This window comes from Nannospalax galili, unplaced genomic scaffold, assembly GCF_000622305.1.
Source record: "Nannospalax galili isolate Female #2095 unplaced genomic scaffold, S.galili_v1.0 scaffold786, whole genome shotgun sequence".
Taxonomy (NCBI): Eukaryota; Metazoa; Chordata; class Mammalia; order Rodentia; family Spalacidae; genus Nannospalax; species Nannospalax galili.
In genome coordinates, this window is record NW_008355774.1 from 1,896,240 (window position 1) to 1,919,247 (window position 23,008).

The window sequence follows — 23,008 nt, forward strand, 5'->3', positions numbered from 1 at the left end:
GTTGTTAGCCAACCATGTGGGTCCTGAGAACTAAACTCAGGTCCTCTACAAGAACAACCAGTGACTCTTAACCACTGAGCCACCTCTCTAGACCCACTTTTACTATTTCATTACTGAAAAATAACTAAACTGGGTGTGATGGCAGATATATGAGTACTCAGAGGGTTTAGACAGGAGGATCTCAAGTTTGAAGCTGCCTTGGGCTGCATAGCAAGACCCTGTTGAAAGACTAAAAGAAAGAAAAGGGGAATGGAGAGAGAGGGAGAGAGCAAGGAAGGACTCTGAAATTTTATATTCAATTATATTTTTCTTCAAAATTTAAAAACTTTTTTTGTGCATGTATGCATGTGTGATGTGTATGTGTGTTCCATGTATGTGGGTGCACTTGTTTGTACATGTAAGTATGTGCATGTGTATGTAGAGGCCAGAGGTTAATTCTAGGTGTTGTCCTCTGTCTCTTTCCACCTTATGTATTGATACAGGGTTTCTCACTTGGACCTAGAGCTTTCCAATTTGTCTAGTCTAGCTAGGGGATCCCTCATCTCTGCTTCCTGAGTGCTAGGTTTACAAGCAGGCTGCCACACTCAACTGACATTTCTACATGGGTGCTGGTAATCTGAACCCAGGTCCTCACACTTGTGTCGAGAGTAGTATACCCTCTGAGCCATCTCCTCAACCCCATTTCCTTCCATTTTTATCCAGAAAATATTCAACAATACAGCAAAATTATCTTACTATACTTGCTCTATCATATACACCTACCCATCCTCAGCAAAAGATTCAATAAACTGCTTCCTAAAGAGCCAGGCAGTAATTTTGTCATAGCTTCAGCTCTACCTTCTGATAAACCAGTATACTTTTTCCTAAATACTTTGGCATTCTTATCAGGAACTGGAGTTCAATATATGGGTTTATGCTGTCTTTTTCAGTTTTTTCTTTTGTAGTACTAAGGGTTGAACCTAGGTCTTTGCACATCCTAGGCAAGTGCTCTACCACTGAGCTGTATCTCCAGTCTGTAACTTTTTATTTTGAGCACTAAGTTACTCAGGCTAGCTTTGAACTCACTCTAGCCAAGTAGTCCTTGAGTTTGGGATCCTCCTGCCTTAACCTCCCTAGTAGCTGGGATTACAGGCCTGCAGCACCTGTCCTGGCAGTGAAATGCACTAATCTTAAATGTGCGATCAGGTTTAACAGGTGGATATATGGAGAATTCATATGCCAGTTGAGGTATGAGCATCACCATCATCCCCAAATGTATTCCTCTTGCCTTTCCACCATTAATTCTTGCCAGCCCCCCGCACCTCAATTTTAGAGGCAACTACTGTTTTGGTTTATTTTACAATAGATACATTTTACCTATTCTAGAATTTCATATATATGGCATTTATGCCTTTATATGAGTTTTTTCACTTGTCTTAATATTTTGGAGGTTCATCCATGTTCATATACATATTATATATAACATATATCAATAATTTCCTTCCTTCTTACCTTGCTCTTTCCCTCCTTTTCTTGCCTTTATTCTCTTTCCTTTCCTCCCTTCTTCCTCTGTCCTCTGTCTTCTGTCCTCTGTCCTCTCTCTCCTCTGTCCTCTCTCCTCTCTCCTCTCTCTCCTCCCTCCTCACTGTGTAGCCCAGGCCTGGAATTCACCGTGCTCACTATGTAGCGCAGGCTATCCTTGAACTCACAATCCTCTGCCTCAGCCTCCTGAGCTAAGATTAGAGAAATGAACTACCATACTCAGTGAATTTTACAGATCTTTGTCAACTTTTTTTTTTTTCTACCTTTTTTTTTTTCTTTCTTTCAGTTTTTTGAGACAGGTCTCACCACGTATCTTGATTGACCTGGAACTTGCTGTGTAGACCACACTGGCCTTGAACTCACAGAAATCTGCCTGTCTCTGCCTCCTGAGTACTGGGATTAAAGGCATGCACCACCACACCTGACTTGACAACTTTATTTTCCATTTTTATTCAGTAAATACCTTAGGGAAAAACTATTGAGTTATAGGCCAGAAAGATAGCTCAGAAGGTAAAGTACTTTTTGCCAAGGCCAATAACCTTAGTTTAATGCCTGGTACCCACGTGGTAGAAAAAGAGAACTGATTCCTGTAAGTTGTCCTCTGACCTATATACACAAATGCACACGCGCGCGCGCACACACACACACACATGCACACGCACTGTGGGACATGTATTCCCCCTACCCTCCAAATAAATAAATGTAGTTTTTTCTTTGTTTTGGGAGGGTTTTTTTTTTTGAGACAGAGTATCACTATGTAGTCCTAGCTAACCTGGAATTTGCTCTGTGGACCAGGCTGGCCTGAAACAGTGATCTGCCTGCTTCTCCTTCTCACTGCTGGAATTAAAGTTGTGCTCTACCACATCTGGCTTAAAACTTTTTATTTTTTAATTTATGTGTATGAGTGTATCGCCTGCATGTATGTGAGTACACCCGTGTTGTGCAGTGCCGTGGAGATCAGAAGAGGGCATTGGATTCCCCTGGAACTGGAGTTAAGGACTGTTAATAGCCACCGTGTGGGTGGTGGGAATCGAACCCGGATCCTCTGCAAGAGCAGTCGGCTCTTAACTGCTGTGCCATCTCCAGCCCCTCTGGCTTAAAACTTTTTAACAAGTAAAATAAAAGCAGTTGGCCAGACCTTTTTCAGGTATTTTATGATTTTATATTTCTACCAACAATGTATGTTCCACATCCTTACTAATATTTTAAGTTACCAGTCTTTTTAATTTTAGTCATTTTGGTAAGCATATTTGTTAACAAGTTTTCAAATTTATTTCCTGAATTCATATTTTTACATTTTCAAATTTATTGCTGGGGAGATGATTCACTCTGTAAAGTGCCTGCTGCGTAAACATGAGGACTGAGTTTAGATCCCCAGCACCTAGGTGAAAAAGCTACCTTGGTCTCATGTTTCTTTAACCTCAGCATAGTCAAAGTGAGTCAGGCTGATCCTTGGAGCTGAGTGACCAGCCAGTCTAGCCAAGCAGTGAGCTCTGGGCTCAGTGACAGAACCTGTCCCCAAGATAAAGTGGAGAACAATCAAGGAAGATACCCAAAGTCAACCCCTGACTTCCACAAGTATGCATACATACATTAACACACACACACAAAATCTTTTTTAATTTCAAATTTACAATAAAGTCAAAATAGTACTGTTGAACACTCTTATGCTTTATAATTTTTTTAATGTGTATGGTATATGCATATATGTGTCTGCAGATACACATATCCATATGCTTATCAAGGCCAGAGGAAGATGTTGATGTTCTGCTTTATCACTGTCTTTTTAAATTTTTTAAAAATTGTTTTATTTCTATTTTATGTATATGAGTGTTGTGCTTGCATGTGTGTAAGTGAATCTATTTTGTGCAATGCCTGTGGAGGACAGAAGAGGGCATTGGATCTCCTGGAGTTATGGACAGTTATTAGCTACCACGTTGGTGCTGGGAATTGAACCTGAGTCTTCTGAAAGAACAGCCAGTGCTTTTAACTGCTGAACTGTCTCTCCAGCCCCATCACTGTCTGTCTCATTCCCTTGAGACAGGGACTCTCACTGAGTTTGGAACTAGGCTTACACCAGCAACCCCATCAATTCTCCTGTCTCCAGTTCCTACAGTACTGGAGTTACAGACACACATCTAGCTTTTTTATGTGGGTGCTAGGGACTTGAACTCAGGTCCTCAAGCTTGTGTAGCTAAGCACTCTTACCAGCTGAGCCATCTTCCCACCCTCCCATATACCTTTGAGCTAACTAGTTAACATTTTGCTTCAGTTCCTCCCCCACACAAGTTTGTGTACAGAGAGAGGTAAGAAGCATGGATGCTGCTTTTCTTTTGTTCTGAGACATTTACAAATGTTTAAGACTTTATGACTCTTCATCATAAGATACGTGGGATATATTTTCCCACAACAAGAATATCTTCCTATTATACATTTTTGTTTTGTGAATTTTTTTTTATCTTGTGTAGACCAGCTTGACAGTAAATTCTTTGTAGCTGAGGATGACCTTGAATTCCTGATCCTCCAGCCTACACAGCAAATGCTAGGATTACAGGTATATGCTACCATGCGCAGACCAAGAACTAATACTATTTTTTCTTTTGACGAAGCTAAGGATTGAACTCAGGACCTGGAACACGCTAAGCAAGCATTCTGTCACTGAGTTATTTTCCATCTCTTTGTCTTTTCAGTTGAGTTGCGTATTATATTTGGTCGTGATTAAGTCAATTTAGTCTCTAATGTAGAATATCCCCTTTTCCTGATATCTCCAAACAGTCATGGGGTTTTTGTTTGTTTTATTTTGTTTTGTTTTGTTTTTGAGACAGGGTCTTACTTTGTAGTCTTGACTTGCCTGGAACTTATCCATCTACCTGCTATTGCCTCCTGAGTACTGAGAGTAATGCCTGAATGTTTTTATGTGGATTCTTGGGATTGAAATTGAACTCAGGTCCTGATGTAGGACAAGCACTTTACTGACTGAGCTATCTCTCCAGCCCTCCTTTTTTTCTTAAGACAGGGTCTCATGTAGCCCAGGCTGGCCTTGAACTTCCCATCTCCCTGTCTTCACCTCCTGAGTATAAAGCTGGTATTTTTTTTTCATTTAAGCAGTTTTAAAAAAATGTTTTATTTTTATTATTTTATGTATATGAGTGTATTGCCTACATGTATGTGAGTGCACCCGTGTCATGCAGTGCTGCGGAGGTCAGGAAAGGCTTTGGATTCCTCTGGAACTGGAGTTAAGGATGGTTCGTAGCCACCTTGTGGGTGCTAGGAATCGAACCTAGCCAGGTCTTCTGCAAGAGCAGTCAGTGCTCTTAACTGCTGAGCCATCTCTCCAGCTCCCCATATAAGCAGTTTTTAATGAAAGTCATTTATAAGATTCTATTCCTGCATCTTCTCAATGGTTTCTTCATTGTAGTTGCTCTTTTCTTTTCCTATTTGTTCCAGGATCTTTCTGCAGTCTTTATCTTTTTTTTTCTTTTCTTTTTCTTTTTCTTTTTTTTTTTTTTTGGCTTTTTGAGACAGGGTCTTTCTGTTGTAGCTGTCTTAGAACTCATTATGTAGACCAGGCTGGCCGTGAACTCACAGAGCTCCACTTGCTTCTGCCTCCCAAGTGCTGGGATTAAAGGCGCACGCCACCACACCCGGCTGTTTTTGTCCATCTTTAACCTGGTGATAACCACCTTGCTGGGGTAAATGCCCACATGAACACTTGTGCCATTAGCCTTTTCCTGCTGCACCCGCAAGATGTAGATAACATATTTCTTCCAGTAAACCTGAACCACTTTGCCAATCTGCTGACCTTTTTGGGTCCCTCATATAACCTGAACTTCATCCTCCTATTGAATGGACATAGCCTGAATATTGTGCTTCTGTCTCAGCTCTTTGGAAAGACGGGAGGACATAATCTTCCTCTGAATATGAGAAGGTGCATTAGAAATGCCTTTTACAGTTCTTGCTTTGGTCAGAAGTCACAAAGGAATTAAACTTCATTTTAGTGAATTCTCACCAGCTGCCAATGGTTATAAAAGGGAAGACAAAGCTGGTATTCTTTACTGTTTTCTAATAATCGCCAATCTTCCTGTCTGACAGAGGGACTCTAACTCTAGGCTGAGACCACTGTTTCATTAGATTTTAATAGTATTTTTTTCTTTTCTTTAAATTAAAAAAAATTTTATTTATTTTATGTGCATGAGTGTATTACCTGCCTGTATGTGAATGCACCCATGTCGTGCAATGCCTTGGAAGTCAGAAGAGGGCTTTGGATTCCCCTGGAACTGGAGTTAAGGACAGTTTGTAGCTGCCGTTTGGGTGCTGGGAATCGAGCCTGGGTCCTCTGCAAGAGCAGTCAGTGCTCTTAACTGCTGAGCCATCTTTCCAGCCCCTGTTTTCTTTTTATTACACTTAGACATTTATGGGACTGGAGAGGTGGCTCAGTGCTTAAGAGCACTTACTGCTCTTACAGAGGACCTAGGTTCAGTTCCCGGCACCCCTACGGTGGTTTGCAACCATCTGTAACTCCAGTTCCAGGGGGATCCAGCACCCTTTTTTGGCTTCTGTGGGCACTGGCATGCATATGATGCACATATATACATTCAGGCAAGCACTTGTACACATAAAATAAAAATTTTGAAGTCTTTAGAAAAAGTTGATGAGGCTGGATGAGGTGCATGCCTGTAATCTCAGCACTACAGAAGCAAAGGCAGGTGGATCTCTCTGAATTTAAGGCCAGCCTGGTCTACGTAGTGAGTTCCAGGCCAGCCAGAGCTACACACTGAAACCATTTCTCAAAAAAAAATTAATGATGACAGGCTAAGCATGGTGGTGCACGCCTTTATTCCCAGCACTTGGGAGGCAGACACAGACAAGTCTGTGAGGGCAAGGCCAGCCTGGTTTACACAGAAAGTTCCAGACCAGCTGGGGCTATATAGTGAGACCCTGTCTCAAAAAAAAGGATTGATGATATAGAAATTATACCTTTTATAAATGTCTCAAAGATTGGCAGTCTAGATTTGATAATCTTGTTAATAGTCACAGCTTTAGGAAAGTAACAGCACTTTGCTTTTGTATGATATAGTGGAGCCATCCAGGTAGGTGACAGTCATGTGGATACAAATGGAGAAATTGGAACCATGATGTAGATAACTACTTTTTGTGTGAATTATTGGAAAGCTCTTTGATTTTTAAAATTATGATTATTGCATATTAATTCAAAAATGTATGGGTTTTACTATGATGTTTCCATATATGTAAATATCTTACTTCCAACCTCTTTCTTGCCCTGTCTTTCCTCCTCCTAGTCTCCTTTTCCTTTGCTAATAGTCCATAGTCATGCATTTTCATCTTTTGTTGCTTAGTTTCCACATTTAGAGAAACATGCAATATTTGTTTCTCTGTCTTATTTCATTCAACATGATGGTCTCCAGTTCCACCCTGAACATCTTCCTATAGAAATAACATGATTTCATGATTATTTACTTCATTATAGTATGTATAAAATGATTGATTTTTTTCATTGATTCTTTGTGTGTGTGTGTGTGTGTGTGTGTGTGTGTGCAATTCACACAGAATATCCCAATCTTAATCATCTTTATACCCGCATCCCAAATGGCCCCCTCCCATAGCCTCCCCACCCTGCCCACTGGAGCCCATATACTCTGTCGTCCCTGTTACTGTCCACTGTGTTGTCAGTGTCCTCAGCCGTTCCCCAGTGCAAGTCCATCCGCTGAATCTAGTCAGCCTATCTAGAGTCCCTTGTTTTAGGAACATCAGCTCTTCCTCATCTAGCTGCAGTCAGTTGCCAACATTCCTTTAGATAAGATTGGGGTCTGCTGTTCATTTTCCCAGTTCTATGCTGGGTTACTGTCTGGGAGTCTCTTGGGCCCCTCTGGCCAACAACCCAAAGGAAGATGTCTCTTGTCTAGCATTGTTTCTTGTTATATAGCCTTTAGATATATACATGGACTCTTAAAGAAATATACTGATCACTTTAATCTTTGGTTATACTTTTCCTTTTGTGTATATAAGACCATATAGTTGGCCCAAATAAACCAATTTATTTATTCATTAAAATTTTTTTAAATTTTATGTGTACGGGTGCATTGCCTGCATGTATGTGAGTGCACCTGTGTCGTGCAACGCCTCAGAGGTCAGAAGAGGGCTTCAGATTCCCCTGGAACTGGAGTTAAGGACAGTTCGTAGCCTCCATGTAGGTGATGGGAATCAAACCCAGGTCCTCTGCAAGAGCAGTCAGTGCTCTTAACCACCGAGCCATCTCTCCAGCCCCATACCAATTTATTTTTACTCTTAAGGTTGTTTGAGGATCTGTTCCTCAGGGGTCACATGGGCTTGGGAGGAGCCCCTGGCTCTTTACCAGTTCAATCTATGTGAAGTCAAAGGTCCTGCTCTACCATGGCTGGCTTCACTTAGAAGCATGGAGGAAATGTTTCCTCTGTGTTGACCCTTCTCTTTGTAGGCTGGACACTGGGTCAAGTCCATCTGGTGGAGTCTCCAGGGCCTCCCTTTACAAGAGGGCAGATAACTCACCACAGTTACAGGACATTTTGAGAGATGCTCCATAGTCCCCTGGAGCTTAGTCAACCTCGGAGGGCAAGGAGCAAAACCTGTCCTTTAAGTCCCTCTGACCAGATTAGTAAAGGCCAAAAGTATGGCTGTTAAATATTTAAGAGGGTCTCTCTGTAGCCCCAGCTGTCCTGGAACTCACTATGTAGACCAGGCTGGCCTTGAACTCACAGAGATCCGCCTGCCTCTGCCTCCAAAGTGCTAGGATTAAAGGCGTGCGCCACCACGCCTGGCCCTTCAGTCTGGTACTTTTAATTACTATGCACTATGTAGGTAAAGCTTGGACAAAAACCAAACCTTGAGTAGACATATGTTTTGTTCCTTGAACTAGTTGTATGTATAATTTGTCAGTAGGTTGTTGGACTAATATGGTTCCCTCTGTCTTTTTCTTTTTAAAGTTTTTATTTTTGTTTTATGTGTATGAGTACATGCACAATGTTCAGTGTAAGTGAAGTGTTCAATGACTGTGGAGACCAGAAGAGGGCATTGAACGGGGTACAGATGATGTTAGCCATCATCTGGGTATTGAGAACAGAACCTGGGCTCTCTACAAGAGCAGCCAATGGTCTTAACCACCGTAGCATTTCTCCATCTCCCATACCATATTTTCTTTATCCATTAGTCTGTTGATGGACATGGAGACTGATTCCGTATCTTGGCTCTTATGAATAGTAACATGAAAAATACGGATTTTGTTGTTGTTTTCTGTTGACCACATTTCCTTTTGATAAACACCCAGCAGTGGTAAAGCTGGACCATATACAGTTCTCTTTTTAGTCTTTCAAGGATCCATCATACTGTTTTACATAGTAGCTGAACCAATTTACATTCCTACCAGTAGTGTATAAAGGTTCCTTTTTTGCTATTTGAGATGGGATCTCCCTGTAGCCCCACCTGACCTGGGACTTACCATACTGACCAGATTTCACAAATATCTACCTGCCTCTGCCTCCTGAGTGCTGGAATTAAACGTACGCACTACCACTCTTGGATAGGGATCCTTTTTTTCCACCTCCTTGCCAATTAATTTGTTAATTTTTGGTTTTTCTTAATACCCATTCTGATTAGGGTAATATGAAATCTCAGTATATAGTTTTAATTTGCATTTATCTGATAACTAAGGATGTTAATGTTGAATTTAAATATGTTATATATATGTATATATTGACCATTTGTACTTTTTTGGAGGGGGGTCTTTTTAAAGACAGGATCCTATGTATCCCAGTCTGACCTTAAACTCTGCCTACAATGACATTGAACTTCTGATCCTCCTGGCTCTACCTCCTGAGTATGGGAGTTAAAGAAATGCCATGCCTTGCTTTACATGGTGCCAGGAGTCAATTCTGGGGCTTCATGCATGCTAGGCAAGCAGTCTGTCAACTCAGTCCTATCCCTAGCCCTCTACTTCTTTTAATAAGTATCTCTTCATATCATTTGCCTATTTTATTTTATTTTATTTTATTGGATTATCTGTTATTTTGATGTTGCCTTGTTTTTTTTTCTGGTCTTTTTGAGACAGGGTCTCCCTGTAGCCCCAGCTGACCTGGAACTCACTATGTAGACCAGGCTGGCCTTGAACTCACAGAGATCTGCCTGCCTCTGCCTCCCAAGTGCTGGGATTAAAGGCGTGTACCACCATGCCCAGCTTGATGTTGCTTTCTAAAAAATTTTTTATTTTATTATTTTTATATGTATGCATGTATTGCCTGCATGTAGGTAAGTGTACCCATGTCATGCAATGCCCGGGGAGGTCGGAATAGGTTGTCAGATCCCCTGGGACTGGAGTTATGGACAGTTGTTAGCTGCCGTGTGGGTGCTGGGATTCGAACCTGGGTCTTCTGCAAGAACAACCAATGTTCCTAACCACTGAGCCATCTCTCCAGCCCTTGATGTTGCTTTTTAAAAAAGTATGACTAGCCTGACATGGTGGCACATGCCTTTAATTCCAGCACTTGGGAGGCAGAGATAGGTGGAGCTCTCTAAGATCAAGCCAGCCTGGTCAACAACAGTGAGTTCAGGCCAGCTGGGGCTACAGGGAGACCCTGTCTCAAAAAGACCCTCCCCCCCCCAAAAAAATATATATATTCATATATATATGACTTTAGAATTCTTTTTTTTTTCCTCTTTGATGTACTGGTGATTGAACCCAGGACCTTGCACCTACTAGGCAACGGATCTACCACTGAGCTTCACCCTCAGCCCTAATGTTATATTTTTTGAGTTCTTTATATATTTGGGATATTAATCATCTGTCAAATGAAGTAGAAAATTTACTCAAGACAATAGTGCCTCAAAAAACTTGGCAAGCCAGTCTTAAGATCTCTAATAAGAACTGTGAGTTCTAGGCCAGATGATCTACATAATAAGACCCTGTCTCCAACAAAAAAGGCTTGGCAATTTGTACTGTCTGCTAAGAAGATGTAAAGCTTGAATCGTTACCAAAACTCATTTATTTCAGACAGCTGTTAGGTTTCTGCATAAATGTTGGCAACAGTCTGATATAGAGACAATATACAGTCAGAAGTTAGATTGGATATGGCCATTGTGTTTTCTCAGCAAGTGTGAAAGCCATCTTTTCTCCTGTATGTACTCTAGGAGCAGCTATCTCAAGTTCTCGATGCCATGTTTGAAAAGATAGTCAAAGCTGATGAGCATGTCATTGACCAAGGAGATGATGGAGACAACTTTTATGTCATAGAACGGTAGGAAATGAAGCCTTGTCATTGTTTAGCCCTACTTTATTGGATTTGTAATTCACAACAAATGCTTTATCCTATGCTGTATTCAGCCTAGCAAGGTTTAGGGCCAGGTGAACAACCTTCCCAAGGCCTTTCAGTAGATCACAGCCCTCTATCTATGCTGTCCTGAGCTCTTAGTACAACCTGTTTGGGGAAATACAACATAATAGTTGAAAAATCTTCTTTATATAAAGTTTGTTAGAGAATGGCAGGATGTGCTTTATAAACGTTATTTGCCAGTGTTCAGTTGAATTGATTCCCTAAAGAATATTTTTTACTTTGTATTGTCATGTGGCTCTTTGATTTCTGGGTTACTTTTAAACATGAATATACTACCCTGATCTCCATACCCTCAGCCCCTTCTGATTCTGTATCAAGTATAAACCATATTAAGAAAACCAAAGTGGTTAGGTTTACCTGCGTGACTTGCCTGCCTCCTAGCCTTTTGATTTGATAGTATTCTCTTGAGCTGGGATGGGGGTTTCTTTTAATTCCCTGTCAGTCCAGAAAGGAAGAGTCTCATTAGAGTTTAAAGTAATAAAATGTTATCACAAATCTATTCTCTTGCCAGATGTGGTGGCACACGCCTTTAATCCCAGCATTTGGGAGGTAGAGAGATCTCTGTGAGTTCCAGGCAGGCTGGTCTTCATAACAAGTTCTAGACCAGCCAGGGCTTGCATAATGAGATCTTGTCTCAAAAAAAAAAAAGAAAAATCCATGTTCTTAAATTATTAATTTTTTTTCTTTTGAAGTAATTTCAGAGTTAATAAAAAATGTACACAAATCAAATAGAAAATTCTTATAAACCCAGGCTTCCACACTAATGTTGTAATCATAGTTGGTTTATCAAGTTCTTAAAAGAGTAAGTTTCAGCCAGTCATGGTGCCACACGCCATTAATCTCAGCTCTCGAGAGGCAGAGGCAGGTGGATCTCTGTGAGTTCAAGGCTAGCCTGGTCTACATAGTGAGTTCCAGGACAGCTGGGGCTACAGGGATACCCTGTCTCAAAAAAAAAAGACCCGGGGGATACACACCTGTAATCCCAGCACCTGGGAGGCCAAGGCAAGAGGGTTAGTGGTTCAAGGTCATCCTCAGCTACATAGCAACTTTAAAGTTAGCTTGAGCTACATGAGACCCTGACTCAAAACAACAGTGACAACAAAGTAAGTTTCAGATACAATGCTTCTTTCTTTCTGAATACTCCCATCTGCATTTCCTAAAAATAAGGACATGCTCTTTCTCTTAGGCTCCTAACTTTTTGTTTGTTTTTGAGACAGGGTTTCCGTTTAACCCCAAATAGCTTCAGACTATCTATGTAGATCAGGCTGGCTGGCCTTGATCTCACAGAGATCCACCCACCTCTGCCTCCTGAGTGCTGGGTAAAGGTTTGCACCACCATCCCTGGCATATAATAATTTTTTAAAAAGATTTTTTATGTAACTCAAGCCACCTCAAAAAAACATTTTAAAGTCAAACATTTAAAAATATTTTATTATTTTTATTTTATGTGTATGTGTGTATTGCCTGCATGTAGGTAAGTGCACCCATGTCATGCAGTGCCCTCGGAGCACAGAAGAGGCTGTCGGATCCCCTGGAACTGGAGTTGGACAGACAGTTTTTAGCTGCCATGTGTGTGCTAAGATTTGAACCCAGGTCTCCTGCAAGAACAGCCAGTGTTCTTAACCACTGGGCCATCTCTCCAGCCCTGCATATAATTTTTTAAATTAGAAGTGAACATTTATACATTACATATAGATGTTATTCAGAATTTTTTCCAATTTTTCCCCTGATTTTTGAGATTCTTTTATTGACTTCCATCGAATAACTGCTAAATTCAGTTTCTTATCAAAACTTTGCTGGTTCAAGTTTTTTATTTACATTTATTTGGTTTGTGTGTATATGTGCAAGGATGCACAGAGGTCAGGGGACAATATCTAGGAATCTCTTATCTTATTCTGCCTTGTTAGTTCCAGAGATCAAACTCAAGTCATCAGCTTTAGCAGCAAACAGCTTTATCCACCAAGCCATCTCACTCGCCCCTGTTCAAAAAATTTTGTTTTAATTTTCATCTGTGTGTGTGTGACAGAGAAGCCATCAGATGCCCTGGAGTTGGAGTTATAGGCAGTTGTGAGCCCCCTGACATGGATGTTTGGCACTGAACCCAGATCTTCTGCAAGAGCATTCAGCACTTTTAATCTCTGAACTCCCCATGCCCCCTGTTCAAATTTTGAATGAATAATTTTACCATTCCCTAGTTAACTTTTAGATTTTTGATACTTGTGACAAATTATTACAATCAAAGGAAATTTTTTTATTTAAATAATAAAGGTAATATGAATAATACCTTGTTGAAATGGGAAGATAACACCATTGGTAAAGTGCTTGCCCTGAAAGCAAAGAACAGGCCCTGAGTTAGATCCCCAGAACCCAAAATTTAAAATTGCCAGATGTGGTAGTATATCCTTGCTATCCCAGATCTGGTGAGGCAGAGACAGATCTTTAGGGCTTACTGACTGGTCAGCCTAGCCTGCCTGGTGAACTCCAGGCCTGTGAGAGTTCCTGTCTCAACAGACGAGGTACAACTGGAACTCAGTAGTAGAGCACTTGATTATCAAACCCATGAGGCCCTAAGTTCAGTTCCCAGTACCGAAAAAATGGGACTGGAGGACAGCACCTTGAGGAACAACATACCACTCAAGGTTGTCCTCTGGCCTTTACACACATGTTCACAAACATGCACTCACACATACATAATCATGAACACATAAAAAAGTATCTCAAAGCTGGGCGTGGTGGTGCACGCCTTTAATCCCAGCACTTGAGAGGCAGAGGCAGGCAGATCTTTGTGAGTTCGAGGCCAGCCTGGTCTACATAGTGAATTCTAGGACAGCTGGGACTACAGGGAGACCCTGTCTCAAAAAAGACCAAAAAAAAAAAAAAAGTATCTTAAAAGATTTTTTTTAATCTTTATTTGATACACTATTCTTTCTTACACAGAAATTCTGTCAGTTTTTTAAGTTAGATCACCATACCCAGCAACCGCCTTACACCTTCTTTGTATTCCCCCATCGAGACAAAAGTCCCCATTTTTTTTGTGGGCCGAAAATATATATCCAGAGGCTTGGGGAGATGATTCAGTGAGTCAGTACAGTGCCTGCCAAACAAATATGAGAACCTGACTTCAGATCCCCAGCATCCACATAATAACCAGGCATGGTGGTATAACCCCAGTTTTGAGGGGTTGGGGGATGGAGACAGGTGGATCCCTGGATCTCATTCATCAGTCAGCCTAACCAAATTGATGAGCTTCAGAAGGTTTAGTGAGAAACTCCTGTCTCAAAAAAAAAAAAAAAAAGCTATCTGAGTTTCAATCCCAGAATCTGCATAGTGGAAGGAGAGAAGTGAATCTAGCAGGTTGTCTTCTCATGTGCACACACACGCAATGAAAGAATGAATGAATAGAAATGAAAAATGTTTTGAAAAATTAATAAGATGGAGATATATTTGCATATCGGCTAGCATTTGTGTTGTTTGAACTCCTTGTCTATACCAATAGAGAGGGAACCCAAGCATTCTTACCAGCTTGCTCAATTTTAGGGCAGAAGAGAAATGAGTGAGGGAGTAAAAGATCTTGAAAGCTATCAAAAAACAAACATCAAAAATGGAATCATAGCAAAAACCCAACATAGAACTGGTGAAGTGAACAAGAAACCCCAACTTTAACCAAGGAATTATTGGTAGCTGATCACTGCTAGGTGAGGGAGAGTTGATCTTCTTTAAGGGAGCTGACCAGGCTTACACCGAGAGACATCTAAGCACACAAATTTGACTTGATAGGCCTTAAAATAGATGATAGAGCTGGGCGTGATGGCACACGCCTTTAATCCCAGCACTTGAGAGGCAGAGGCAGGAGGATCTCTGTGAGCTCAAGGCCAGCCTGGTCTACATAGTGAGTTCCAGGTCAGCTGGGGCTACAGGGAGACCCTGTCTCAAAAAACAAAAAAACGACAACTCTTCTAGCCTGCACATGCACCCTCACACACATAGCATTCATTCACACAGCATACACACACATCATTTTTTTTTAACTTTAAAAAAAATTTATTGAGGGCTGGAGAGATGGCTCCGTGATTAAGAACACCAACTGTTCTTACAGAAGACCCAGGTTCAAATCCCAGCACCCACAGGGCAGCTAACAACTGTCCGTAACTCTGACAGCCTCTTCTGTCCTCTGTGGGCATTGCATAACATGGTACACTTACTTACATGCAGGCATAACATTCATACACATAAAATAAAAATAATAAAATACTTTTTTTAATTTATTGAGAATTTTATACACGCACATAAGGTGTTTTGATCAAATCCACGCCCACTCCCTCCCCTCCATCTCCTCTGTATCTCCCCATCACTTTTTCCTGACATCTTGTACTTTTTCTTTCTTTCTTTTTTTTTTTTAATGGACTTTTTGCTACTCTAACATTCCTCCTTCTGAAGAGGTAGCCCTAAACTCTTTCAGGGATTAGATAAGAGCTCCCAAATACCTTTGCCATTAAAAAAAATATTTTATTATTTTTATTTTATGTGTATGCAATGTATTGCCTGCATGTAGGTAAGTGCATCTGTGTTGTACAATGCCCAAGGAAGACAGAAGAGGCCATCATATCCCCTGGAACTGGAGTTACAGACAGTTGTTAGCTGCCATGTGGGTGCTGGGATTTGAACCCAGGTCTTCTACAAGAACAACCAGTGTTCTTAACCACTGAGCCATCTCTCCAGCCCAAATACCTTTGACATTTTTGTTCAGCATGGAAGAAGCCAGATCTGTCTGGGTCCTGTAACCTCTTCAGTGGATGGTGTGATAAGAATAGGAGGTTGGTGGGGGTGTGATGGCGCACACCTTTAATCCCAGCACTTGGGAGGCAGAGGCAGGTGGATCTTTATGAGTTTGAGGCCATCCTGGTCTACATAGTGAGATCCAGGACAGCTGGGGCTACAGGGAGACTCTGTCTCAAAAAAAAAAAAAAAAAAAAAAGAATAGGAGGTAGGAATTGACTAGACAATTAGGGTAAAAAGACCCAAAGAAAAGTAGCCAGTTTCTTGGCTGAAAGTCAAAATGTCCTATGGTCTCTTAGCATCATACTCTGTTCCAAAGACATCAATTTTTTTAATGGAGTCAAAGGCTGAGTGTGATAGTACCTGCCTTTAATCACAGCACTCAAGAGGCAGAAGCAGGTAAGATCTCTGTCAGATTGAGACCAGTCTGGTCTACATAGTGAGTTCTAGACCAGATGGGGCTACAGGGAGACTCAAAAAACAAAACAAGAAAAGGAGTCATTATTACATTTTCATTGAGCCATACATTATCTGATCTTCAAAGTATATTCTAATCATTTTGTCATAGAATGCAATATAGTTCTGTCATCATTTTTAATGATTGCATAAAATAGATATAAACATATTTGACCAGGCTGGTGAGGTGGCTCATACCTGCAAGAATTCAGGCCGAGGCCAAAAAATCAGGAGTTAGAGGCCAACCTGAGTTATGTTGCAAGACCCTTCCACTCCTAAAAAAAAAACCCCGAAGACTGAGAATAAGAAAAGGATGCTTGTGTTCTCCATTTCCAATCAGTATGTTACTGGATGGCCTAGCTGTGTAATAAGGCAAAAGTAAAGGAAAAAAGCGCATAGAGACTGGACAAAAGTAAAATTCTTTTGGGATAACCACATAACATGATCTTATGTAAAAAATCTGCAGAATTGCTACAAAAAAGTTACTAGAGAGTTTAACATGGTCATACTTACTACAGAGTCAAATGCAAAGATTCTTTGTATATTCTAGCAAAATTCTTTTGGAAATCCTCTATTATGTTTTGTTTTTGTTTTGTTTGTGGGGACATTTTTTGAGCTAGGTCTTAAATATTCCAGGATGGTCTCGAACTTGGTACATAGCTGAGGATGGTCTTGAAGTTCTGATCTCCTGCCTCTAAATCTTGAATGCCAGGATTACAGGCATGTACCATCATGCTCGTTTTATGTGATGCTGGAGTTCAAATGCAGGGCCTCATGCATGCTAGGTGATAGGTGATCCCTCTACCTACTGAGCTACATCCCCAGCCCTGCCCCCATTATATTTTATATGCACCCAGCCGTCCTGGAACTCACTATGTAGATTAGGCTGGCCTTGAACTCACAAAGATTCGCCACCACACTCAGCATGAGCCACTTTTTAAACTTATCAAAAATAATTGTTTCTTGTCATTCTTCTAGGGGAACCTATGATATTTTAGTAACAAAAGATAACCAAACGCGTTCTGTTGGTCAGTATGACAACCGTGGCAGTTTTGGAGAACTAGCTCTGATGTACAATACTCCGAGAGCTGCTACCATTGTCGCCACTTCGGAAGGCTCTCTTTGGGGATTGGTAAGTGAGAGAAATGCATGGTTTCCTGCTAATTCCCCTTACCTCTCTGCCCTTGAGCTCTCAGTCCACACTATCTTTCATTAGCCTATTGTGTCCTAATACTGGTGTCCTGGTTTGTTTCTTCATTGCTGTGACAAAACACTCTGACCACTACCAGCTTGGGGAGGAAAGGGTTTATTCAGCTTACATCTCCCAGGTTGCAGTTCATCAGGGAGCCCAAGGTAGGAGCTGGAGCGCAGGCCATGGAGGAACTCTGCTTACTGGCTTACTCCCCTGGCCCCTGCTCAGCCTGCTTTCTTATACAACACAGGCCCACCTGCCCGGGGTGGCACCACCCACAGTGGGCTGGGCCCTCCTACATCACTCATCAAGAAGATGCCCCTCAGACATGGCCACAGGCCAGTCCAATAGAGGCAATTCCCCAATTGAGGCTCTCTCCAACCCAGGTTTGTCAAGTTGACCCTAAAGCTATCCAGCATAACTGGTTTTTCCATTTTCCTCAAAAAGACCATTTTTTTTTAACAAACCAGTTACAGAAACATGAATGGGTCTTATAACCTTATAGTAATATATAGCTCTTACTACATTTTTTTTTGTTTTTGTCAGACATATGCAGAGAGAAGATATAACTATACAAAGCAGCCTAGAAACCAGGTGTTATGGGCACACCTGTGATTCCAGCACTCAGGAAGGCCAGCCTTGGCTATGTAGTGAGACTCTTGTCATTCATACAAATGTGCATACACAAAAGTAAGAGGAGGACAAGGAAGAAAACTCTGTTAGTATCTCTAGTTCTATTTCTAGATGTCTCTGTACCAATTTACTGTGTGTTCAGACATCTACTTGTCCTTTGGTCCATGCCAATATCCAGTAGACTTAGATCATCAGGAATACTGATGGCCACATTCAAGGATTTAAAAATTTTTATTTATGTGTATGAATATATTGGCTGCATGTATGTAAGTGCACCCGTGTTGTACAGTGCCCACAGAATACAGAAGAGGGCGTCAGATTCCCCTGGAACTGGAGTAATGGACAGTTGTTAGCCATCATGTGAGAGCTGGGAACCAAACCTAAGTCCTTTGCAATAGCAGCCAGTGCCCTCTGCTCTTAACTGCTGAACCATGAGCCATCTCTCCACCACCCTTTTAAAAATATTTTATGCAGGGTCTCCCTGTAAGCCCCAGCTGTTCTGGAACTCACTATGTAGACCAGGCTGGCCTTGGACTCACAGAGATCACCTGCCTCTGCCTCCCAAATGCTGGGACTACAGGCATGCGCCATCATGCACCACTAACAGAGTTTCTTAAATCATTTCCTACATTCCTACTTAGGGCAACTGCAACCATAGCTGTTGCACTAGGTCTCCGCCTCTTCTTTTTCTTACTTGAGTAAAAGTAGAAGCTTTGCTTCGATAATTCCTGGCAATTATAAGAGAAAGCAGCACTTCTTTTTTCATGTAAATTCAGGTCTGTTTGCTTTCCTGAGCATTTATTGCCTATAGAAGTTTGCTCATCACTGCTCTATTGGATGCTCCTCAGAATTTAGGTAGGTGTCTTAGGGATTTTTTTATTACCCTTCACAGCCATAGGAACTGGCCTTACACAGCATAAAATGAGAGTTCTGAGAAGTATGAAAGCTTGTACAAAGAGAATTGGAGTGGGCTGGGGTTGTAGTTCAGTTACTGAAGCACTTGCTTAGTATGCATGATGTCCTGAATTCATTCCCCAGTGCTGCATAAAACCAGGCATGGTAGCACGTTCTCTAGCTACATAGTGAGTTCAAGGGCAGTGTGGGTTACATGAGACCAAATGAATGAATGAATGAATGAATGAATGACCAAATTGGTGAATGACTGAATGAGCAAATGAATGAGTTACATGAGCCTGAAAAAAGAAAGAAGTAGACCCTGAATATTTGTTATTGTAGAAAGTATCCATTCTTTTCAGCTAGAAATATGTTTACTTTGTAACTGTAATGATCTTGGTAACATTATAGTAGATTATAAAGTAGGTTTTTTTTTGTTTTTTTGTCTTTTTGAGACAGGGTCTCCTTGTAGCCCCAGCTGTCCTGGAACTCACTATGTAGACCAAGCTGGCCTCGAACTCACAAAGATCCGCCTGCCTCTGCCTCCCAGGTGCTGGGATTAAAGGGGTATGCCACCATACCCAGCCTAAAGTACTTTTTTTTTTTTTTAACAATATCTGTTCAAACAAAGCTGGGAACTTTATAAATTTCATTTTCTCTGTCTTAATTGCCCTCTTTCCATAGTATTTTTGACCTGATTGGTTCAGAAAAACACAGAAATTGAATTATAAAGTTAAAGCCTGGCATGGTGTCACACGCCTTTAATCCCAGCACTTGGGAGGCAGATGCAGGTGGATCTCTGTGAATTCAAGGCCAGCCTGGTCTACAAAGCAAGTTCCAAGCCAGCTGGGACTACAGGAGACCCTGTCTCAAAAACACCAAAAAAAAAAAAAAAAAAAAAAGTTAATGGCATCATATTCCAAAGTATGAAAGTAGCATGTTAAAGGTGCATCCTTAACTTAGAATTTAAAAAGCAGTAGCAGATGATACAACCCATCATAGCATTCAGACCAAATAGCTCTTTTCAAGCAAACAAATGATGAAGAAAATGGAAAAGAACCTAACTAAATGCTACAGAGCTATATAAATAATATAGAGCTGTTTAGGGAGGAAAGGAGCCTGCCATCACCCACGTTAAGGATATAATTGACTTCTCCCATTAGACAGATGAATCATGGCATGGGAGAGTACATGGAATCCTGTGGCTTATGGAATATGAGCCACTGAAAACCATACTGTCTGCTATATATCTCTCCTCCCTACCTCTGCCCCATCATAAAGAATGCTAAAAATGATTACAGCTAAATGTTCTGTATACTCTCACTAACATTTGTCATCTTGTCAGTCTTTAAGTTTAGGATGTCATTGCTGTGTTTAAAGTTAAACAAAAACAACCAAAAAAAAAAAAAACCCAAACAAACAAAACCAGTTTCCCATTTCTGACAGCCAGAGGTAAAAGAAAAGTAATGTTAACTTAGATGCCAATAACTGTTTGCCCAGACTAAGCAGTTACCATCCTCCTGGCTTTCTGTGCACATATCTGAGAAGTGCCTGGTTGTAGCTCTGGTTAACTATCTCCTGATCAGGATCTGAATGCTGAGGTCAGAGTACTTTCCACCTGCCTCTTCACATGCCTGCTTTCCATCTTATCTATCCTCCCCTATGTCTTCATTACCCCTCTTTCAGGTCTCAAATTTATTTTTTGTTGCAAAATTATCTTTGATCATTCCTATCATGATCTTTCTCCCTCCCACTTGGAAATGCTGTTCTTTATTTTAGAGTTCAATTTTATTTTATTTTATTTTTTTACAGTACTGGAGATTGAAACCCAGGAGTTTGTGCATTCTAGGCAGGTGCTCTATCAGTAAGCTGCATCCCAACCCTTGTTTTTTTTTTTTTCCCCTTGGTCTTTTTAAGTCAATGTCCCAACTGTCCTGGAACTCACTATGTAGACCAGGCTTGCCTCAAACTCACAGAGATCCGCCTGCCTCTGCCTCCCGAGTGCTGGGATTAAAGGTGTGTACCACCACACCCAGCTCCTTTTTATTCTATTTTGAGACAGGATATCACTAATCTGCCCAAGATGCCCTCAAACTTTGGATTCTTCTGCCTTATTTTCTTGAGTGTTTGGGATTATAGGCTTGCACCACCATGCCCTGGTCTCCTCCCTGGAAATTATTGTGGCAATTGTCTTCTGTAGTTTCACCTAGCATATTTCAATTCAAATGCTGTCTTGAACTATAGATTTAAAATTCCTATATATTTTGTGTTTTGTTTTTGTTTGAGAATGGGTCTCACCATATAGTCCAGGCTGACCTGAAACTTGCCTTGTAGCACAGGGTGATCTTGAATTTGAGATTTTTTTGCCTCATCACTCAAGTGCTATAACCTATGGTATTAGATCACTGTGCCCAGGCCTCCTATATATTTTGTGTTGTCTTGTCATTATAATTGTAAATTTTTTGAGGGCAGACACCATCTGATTGTTTTATTTTCTCCTTTTTAAAATATTTTATTTTTTATTTTATGTTTATGAATATATTGCCTGACCTACGTAAGTGCACCTGTGTCGTGCAGTGCCCGTGGAGGTCAGAAGAGGGCGTCAGATTCTTCTGGAATTGGAGTTATGGATGGTTGTTAACAACCACGTGAATGCTGGGAATTGAACCCAGGTCCTCTGCAAGAGCAGCCAGTACTCTAACCACTAAGATGTCTCTCTAGCCTCCTACTTCCTCCTTTTCTAAAGGGTATCTTTTGGCCTTGAACAGTTTACCATGAGCCCAGATATTTAATGGGAGCCTTTTATTTTGTCTTCTATTTATGGCCCATAGGTGGCACCCACTGAACACCAGACAGCAAGACAGCAAGCTATAGTTTGTAGGGCTGCCTGGCTCAAGTTAGAAGTTTTTTTTTTTTTTTTCCAGTGATGACTGAAATTTAATTATTGTTAAATACTCTGTTGAGGCCTGGGGAGATGGCTCAACAGTTAAAAGCACTGACTGCTCTTGGAGAAGACCCGGGTTCAATTCCCAGCACCCACATGGAGGCTACGAACCATCCTTAACTCTAGTTCCAGGGGAATCTGAAGCCCTCTCTGTCCTCCACGGCATTGCACGACACGGGTGCACTCACATACATGCAGGCACTACACTCATACACATAAAATAAAAATAATAAATATTAAAAAAAAAAACTCTGTTGATACACTAACTTCCATAGTCCTCTGGTGTTTGCATTGGTTCAGTTACTTAAACCATAGATGTTCCCTTACACAGACATGTACTAGAATTTTCTTGTTCTTTCTTGTAGGATCGGGTGACTTTTAGAAGAATCATAGTGAAAAACAATGCAAAAAAGAGGAAGATGTTTGAATCATTTATTGAGTCTGTGCCACTCCTTAAATCACTAGAGGTAAAGTCTGAATAAGAATCTGATTATGGGCTGGAGAGATGGCTCAGCAGTTAAGGAACACTGACTGTTCTTGCAGAAGACCCAGGCTCGAATCTCAGCACCCACATGGCAGCTAACAACTGTCTGTAACTCCAGTTCCAGGGGATCCGACAGCCTCTTCTGTCCTCCATGGGCATTGCACGACATGGGTGTACTTACCTACATGCAGGCATAACTCATGCACATAAAATAAAAATAATAAATAAAATATTTAAATATATATATATTTTAAAGAATCTGTTTATGAGAGTTAGGAAAAGCTGTTAAAGCTACTCTTAGATTTTCAAATAATACTGTTCTACTTCAGTTCTATGACAGTGATATTCAATTAAGGTCTTTTCCTTGTAATATATAACTGTATCCCTGTTTAGGTGTCAGAACGAATGAAGATTGTGGATGTGATCGGAGAAAAGATCTATAAAGATGGAGAGCGAATAATCACCCAGGTAAGCAGGCTCGCACAAATCTGAAAGTCATCATCTTAAGGAACAGTGCATTACTTGTCTCCTACTTCTTCTGTGAGCTGATTATGGTGACATACACCAGTAATCAGCACTTAAGAGATTGAGGCAGTAGGTTCACAAGTTCAAGGCCAGTCTGGACTTCATAGTGATACCTTGACTCCAAAAGAAGACAAAGACATCCACATCTTCTACTATTGAAAGCTTCTGTTACAAAGTCACCCCACCTACAGAGGTTTCTGAAG

At 40.9% G+C, this 23,008-nt stretch overlaps 1 protein-coding gene across 1 annotated transcript in view; it reads left to right on the forward strand.

The window, feature by feature from the left end:
- Nucleotides 1–23,008, forward strand: part of Prkar2a (protein kinase cAMP-dependent type II regulatory subunit alpha) — a 91,361-nt gene that overhangs the window by 48,156 nt on the left and 20,197 nt on the right. The window contains exons 5-8 of the mRNA XM_008853227.2: nucleotides 10,699–10,805; nucleotides 17,112–17,265; nucleotides 22,162–22,263; nucleotides 22,674–22,748. Of these exons, the coding sequence (XP_008851449.1) occupies nucleotides 10,699–10,805; nucleotides 17,112–17,265; nucleotides 22,162–22,263; nucleotides 22,674–22,748 (438 nt within the window). The remainder of the gene's footprint in view (nucleotides 1–10,698; nucleotides 10,806–17,111; nucleotides 17,266–22,161; nucleotides 22,264–22,673; nucleotides 22,749–23,008) is intronic.